A 6,454-nucleotide genomic window follows, 5' to 3' on the forward strand; every position below is an offset into this window, starting at 1 on the left:
ACTAACAGGAAAATTTAAGCCATGAAATTCTCAAACATAGATTACACACAATATAGGAAAATAAAAACAGAACATAGAAAATAGAGATTCCAATCAGAGTTTTGCAACTTTCAACATTTACAGGTTACAAGTAATCGGTGTACGCGATAAGAACAGAGGAAAAAAAGCCCCTTACCAAGATCGCTGCATGAGAGGAACGAGATGAACTCGTCCACTGCTAGAATAGAAGAAACACTTTGGGCTTCACTTGTTTTTGTGGTGATGATCCTAGTGGAGATGTTGAAGGAACTTGTTCGACATGGTTCCAAATGCCCTGTAAATGTTATCTTAATCAGATATGAAAGGCAGCCCTAAAATAAGTGCCAATATCAAATGAGAGCATACCTTGGTCACCCGTTTATTTTCTAGTCCTTCTATCAACCAGCATCTCCTTGATCAAATGCAATTCCCTAGCCGCGTCAACAATGGTCACTCGTTCTGTTGGTGATTCCTCAGAACACGCAACTCCGATTTTGAGTATCAGAATCAAACAATCATGTATTTTTCTCCTTTCGGTTTCTGTCCAAGAACTTTTGCTGGCCCCTTCCTCGTTTTCTAAAAGTTTGTGATCGACAATCTCCATCACTTTTTCTGGCAAAGCCATCTTGGAATATCTGTGAATGTTCGTGCCATCTCTGAACATGCCATCTGTGGGACTTTTTCCAGTGAACAACTCTAACAACAGGATTCCATAGCTGTATACATCACCACTGGTAGATGGATCAAGCCCCATGCCATATTCTGCAACATATACACGAAAATTAAGTTCACTCTTGATAATTATAAACCAATAAATAAGCGTAGATATACATGTATTACCTGGTGCTGTATATCCAATAGTCCCTATTAAACCAACAGAGTTGGTTTGGCTCTGAGAAAGTTCACGATGCAGGAACCTTGCTAATCCAAAATCACCCAAGTGGGCAGTCATGTCACTGTCAAGAAGAACATTGCTTGGCTTGATATCACAATGTATAATTGGTATGTGACAATGATTGTGAAGATAATCCAAAGCAGAAGCCACATCAATAGCTATGCCCAATCGCTGAAGGAGATTCAAACTTCTAGGCTGCTCATCAGCAACACCAGTTTGCCGAAAAACCGGATGCAACCAATTTTCAAGACTCCCATTGTCCATGTACTCATAAACAAGGGCCTTGAAGTCATTACCTCGGAAATCAGTACTTGCACAAGCACTTATGATTTTAACGAGGTTTCTGTGCCTAATGTTTTTCAAAGCTTTGCATTCAGTCATAAAACTCTTTGAAGCTCCTTTATTATCTTGGTGAAGTACTTTCACTGCAATAGCTTTCTGATTGCTTGGATGAAGAATTCCTTTGTATACTGAACCAAAGCTTCCTGAACCAATTAAGTTTTCCGGAGAGAAGCCGTTCGTTGCTTTGAGGAGCATTCCATATGATACATTCCTCTGTGAACCCAGTATAGAAGATGCCACAGAAGGCAGTTGTCTCGTCTTTCTAAGCCGACAAAGGATTATGACAGATGATGCCAAAATTATACTCAAAAGCCCACATGTTATGACAGCGATTAAGGGGGGACTGAGAGACATTTTATTCTTTCTTTCTTTTCCAGAAGCACATGCTGGGAGCTGTAATGCAGGTATACCCCCACAGAGCTTGTTATTTCCAGAGACTGAAATTGCACTTGCATTTTGGAACACTCCTCGCGACGGTATCTCTCCCTCTAGGTTATTGAAAGAAAGGTTCAAATTCCTCAACAATTTAAAGTTTCCAAAATACCTGGGAATCTTTCCGGAGAGGTTATTACGCGAGAGATCTAATTCATCAATGGCCTTCAGAGACTCCAAAGATTGGGGAATGGATCCTGTAAATAAATTGTTATCCAAATAGAGGTATTGCAGGCTAATGCAATGACCAAGGCGGCTAGGAATTTCACCAGATAACTTGTTATGGGAAAGATTTAGCTCACCAAGATTTCTCAAGTTGCCCACTTCCAGAGGTAGAGGGCCGTTTAGATTGTTTCGAGACAAGTCCAGAGATATTGACAAAGATGAAAGACCTAATACTTCTCGGGGGATGCTGCCACTAAGATTATTGCCATAAAGATGTAGTCTTAACAAATACTTGCAATTTCCAAGACTTGAAGGTATATTTCCCTGAAATTCATTTTCTTCTAACCAGAGTTGGTTCAAAAGTAATAAATTCCCAATGGAGGAAGGGATTTCCCCAGACAAATTGTTTTTACCTAACCCCATTTCTTGAATTTTATGAAGTCTTCCAATAGAGGCCGGAACACTCCCTGTCAATTGGTTCACGTGCAAAGCTACAGCAGTTAAGCCCACGAGATTTCCAATGTTTGCTGGAATGTTGCCGTATATCCAATTTCTTTCAACTGATAGTACCTCAAGTTGGGTTGAGAGGTTGGCCAAGGAGTTCGGCAAAACACCTCCAAAATTGTTGTCGTTTATGAAGAACTCTCTCAATTTGCTACAGTTGGTCAAAGTGAAGATGAAATTAAGGTCATCGTCGCCACCAGTACCTAGACCACTATCACCTAAATCAAGATACCAAAGATTCTTTAGGCTTCCAAAATTAACTGGCACTCCGGGAGAAAGTTGGTTCTGTGCTAAGTTAATTACTTCAAACTTTGAAGAATTTGATATGGAAAGCGGAATGGATCCACTTAACTGGTTTCCCCAAACGTTAAGCACTTTGATATTGGGCAAAGTAAGGCTCAAATTTTGCGGAAGACTTCCTTCAAGTTGATTTTGGGGTGCCTCAAAAACTTCCAATGAAGAAAGATTATAGAGAGATGAAGGAATCACACCTGATAGGTTATTTGAGGAGAACGAAAATTGTGTTAAGTTCCTCAGACTGCCAAGTGAGTAAGGAATACTTCCCTCCAACTTATTCTCTTGTCCTGAGAAAACTTCTAGAGAGGAGAGATTCCCAAAAGAAGGTGGGAGTGCTCCTGTTAAATTGTTGGAGCCGATAACTAGTTGCACCAATTTGGACAACGAATCAAGCTCCTCCGGAAGATTTCCATTGAGCTTGTTCCCATTTAATCCAAGGCTCCTCAAGTTACTGCAGCGAGAGAGATTCACTGGAATTTGTCCTTCCAACAAGTTATTGCTCAAGTTCAGTATTTGCAGCTTGAATAACCAACCCATTTCACCAGGAATTTCACCTCGAAAACTGTTGCTTGAGAGACTAACAGTTCGGAGGAAACTAAGGTTTCCAATGGAAGGAGATATGGCACCGGCCAAGTTCAAGGAGTCCATAACCAACCCGGTGACTCGCCCATGGCGGCGGCCGCATAAGACCCCATTCCAGCGGCAAAAGTGGTGAGAATTGTTCCATGAGCTCGTGATGTTTGTAGGGTCCTGAGTTATTCGGGCCTTGATGGAAACCAAAGCTAACTTGTCTGTCTCATTTCCACTTAGCCTGGCGGAGGCAGAATTAGATTGATGCAATAAAACCATGATGCACATGCAAACCCAGAGGACAGTAATATGATTAACAGAGGAAAGAAATGGTTGGAGGAATAGACTCAAACCCATGACGGAAGTGCAAACAAGAGCTTAACCAATTTGACAGTAAAGATTATCATAATATAAGAATGCAGTAACACCTTAACATCATGCAAAGTCTTTGCACTTTACAAGTCTTGTGATAATTAAAGTCCCCTAGTCATCACTGCTGAAACCACACGTCACTGCTGCCCCAACATGCGGCTCATAATTCGGCACATGGCCCACTACTATGGGTCTGCTAAATCGTCAAATTAAGCACTCCCACTAGGCTACCTGCTTCTTTCTTTTTTCTTTTTTTTCCACAGTGATAGCATTTGTAAGTTAGTACAAGATTTCAATGGCGGGCCATGAACTTGAACATGAGATCTCTCTTTCAAGCTTGCCTCTGAAAAGAGAAGTGTTAAAACCACACATTTTCTTGGGAATTTTTTATGGTGTTAAAGAGTACTAACAAGTTCGGTGTAAGATACATGTACTCATCTTGGCTAAATCCCCAATGCCATCCCACTAAGGCTAGTCCATTTCAAGACATGTTAGGCAATGTAATTCTGCTACGTTGGACTACCAGTGTAAGCATTTCTTTTACGATGAGTGAAAATATGTATCCTATCCTATACCATATGAGAATGTATTCAGTATTAGTTTATCTTTTGATAGTGTCCTATCCTTAGCCTTTTCAGTTTCACACACACACGAACACGCGCGCGTGCACATATTTCATGTATACCTGTATATATATACCACAGGGATACTTGGATATATTCTTCGAGGGAGCTGATAATGCCAAAACTCAACTTCATTGCTTGACCGATTCCTAGACCTAAAATAATAGGTTGCCCTAAACGTAGGGCTGAGACCGAATAGCACAATACCCGATAAGACCGGAGTCGAATCCACTAAGGACAGTGAAGTGTGTGCTGTGGAAACTCGGGTTGTAGTATTAAAATTAGCTCTTAGGTAGCCACCCCTTGTCTTTTAGTTGATTAATTAACTAATATTAACTAATAACTTGCTCAAATAATTAAAAAGAGTGGCATGGTCGTAGGGAATCTGACGTTCGCTACCCAATCAGAATCCGCTCGCTTTTTAAGGTTCTAAAAACAGTTAAATTTAGGGAGAATTGGAAACCCCGAAGGATGCGAATCCTAAGGTTGCCGATCCCGTACACAACAGCGAGCAGGTTTTGGTCTTTCGTTCCCGCTCACATGAGTCCGGGCAATGCCTCGGATTCGTCCAACGGATGTAATTTTCATCAACTAAAATTATATAATTTAATTTATGTACTGAAAAATTGCGAGACGAATTCTAATTGGATAGCGGTGCGCCTTTACCCAACGACCAAACCTCAAAAAAACTACTCATTCATTATTAAAAATAAAAAGAATAAAATCCTAAAATTGATCATGTTTTTTATGCAAGATAAAATAAATAAATAAACAAAAGATAACAACTAATTGAATACCGACGAACAACTTTAATAAAGAACATAAATCAATACGAATTATCGGAATGCAAAAATCTGAACAAAATTTTAAAAAACTTAAAAGAAAAAAAAAAATCGGAAGAAATTAAATAATATTCGAACCGAAGAACGGTAGCCCCGTTCGTCTTGATCTCTGCCGGTCTCGACTTTTTTTCTGTTTCGTACCGTAAGAAGAAGTCCTCTGACGGCACCCCCGTTCTTTTCTTTTTTCCTGTTAAAAAAAGTGCTTTGAAAAAAAACAAAAGTTGTGGGTCGTTTTTTCTGCCAGAAGTAGTGATGCCTTTATATGCTAAAACCCTTTTTTCCCAAACATGGCCCACTGCCAAGAAATTTGTGTAGGCCCATTCTTTTCCTAAGTCAAAAAGATTTGGTCGAAATATCAAAAATATTATTCCACTCTTAGACCCACCAAAACATGCATCTTATTTTGCTTCCTCTTTCACTTCCGAAACCATGTGCACAGTCAGAGCAAAACTAGCAAGACGCAGCCCATAATTAATTCTTTTAGCTCTGCCCACGTAACTTTAATTTACGGTTTTGACGTGTAAAGCCTCCAAACACCTACAATACAAAAGTCAAGTATTAAGCTTCGAATAATGATCTAAATAGACTTAGTAAGGATAAATTAGGAGGCGTTAATGTGAACATTTGCGCGCCTATTATCCACCTTGCCTAAATTAGGATGAAAGACATTGAATGTCATGTGATTTACTCATTTTGTATTTGTTAGACAATTAGTTGGCTTTGTCCAAATTCTTTGTAATAATCTCCATTTTGAAAGTGCCGCTGGGCGTTTATCAATACAATCTTCTCACTTTTGATTAAAAAAGGGCGTTTATCAATATAATCTTCTCACTTTTGATTAAAAAAATAAAAAAACTTCCACTTAACTTAATTATTTGCCCTTTTACTCCACCAGGGACTTTTCATTTTTAATTTACTTTACAAAACTACGTACCCCTTCAATCTCTTTTGTTAATTGCAAGTGCATCCAACGTGACTTTTTCTCTGCTGCAATCCTTCGAAGCTTGAAGGCGAGCTTTCTTCTTCCTGAGGTCAGCTCCTCAAATGCATTCCCATATCTTCTCTATTATAGTCAATCAAGGTGCATAAGTGTTGAATTTAGAAGAGCGAAAATTGAGAGAATATTTCTATGTTAATTTCTTGAATGAATCCTTTACAAAGATACGACGCTTTTTATATACATACAGAGAAGCTAAACTAGGAAAAAAGTTAAACTAGAAAAGAATAAATATACAATATTCATTTGCTACGATCAAGGATCTTCAGTCAATCAATTAGGCAACCAATCAACCGGATTTTCCTCTAACACTCCTCCTCAAGTTGAAGAGTGAATATCATGAAGTCCCAACTTGCCACTTAAATATTGAAATTGTTCCTTTCCCAAAGGTTTGGTG

At 39.1% G+C, this 6,454-nt stretch overlaps 1 protein-coding gene across 1 annotated transcript; it reads right to left on the reverse strand.

Annotated features, from left to right (window-relative positions):
- LOC131316151 (probable LRR receptor-like serine/threonine-protein kinase At3g47570) lies at window positions 1-3,713 on the reverse strand. The gene is made up of 3 exons (XM_058345429.1): window positions 859-3,713; window positions 385-780; window positions 1-313 (listed from the first exon to the last, which is right to left on the reverse strand). Exons 1-2 carry the CDS (start codon window positions 3,578-3,580, stop codon window positions 398-400), a joined length of 3,105 nt encoding a protein of 1,034 aa, XP_058201412.1. The 5' UTR covers window positions 3,581-3,713; the 3' UTR covers window positions 1-313; window positions 385-397.
- Between the last annotated feature and the right edge of the window lie 2,741 nt (window positions 3,714-6,454).

Source organism: Rhododendron vialii, chromosome 2a (assembly GCF_030253575.1).
Source record: "Rhododendron vialii isolate Sample 1 chromosome 2a, ASM3025357v1".
In the NCBI taxonomy this organism is placed as follows: domain Eukaryota; kingdom Viridiplantae; phylum Streptophyta; class Magnoliopsida; order Ericales; family Ericaceae; genus Rhododendron; species Rhododendron vialii.

Bases quoted from the DNA above. Each gene is read 5' to 3' on its own strand.
- LOC131316151 (XM_058345429.1), bottom strand. From the start codon at position 3,580: ATGGGTTTGAGTCTATTCCTCCAACCATTTCTTTCCTCTGTTAATCAT. The intron at 781-858 runs GTAATACATGTA...TATATGTTGCAG, and splicing joins TATTGGATATACAGCACCAG to AATATGGCATGGGGCTTGAT.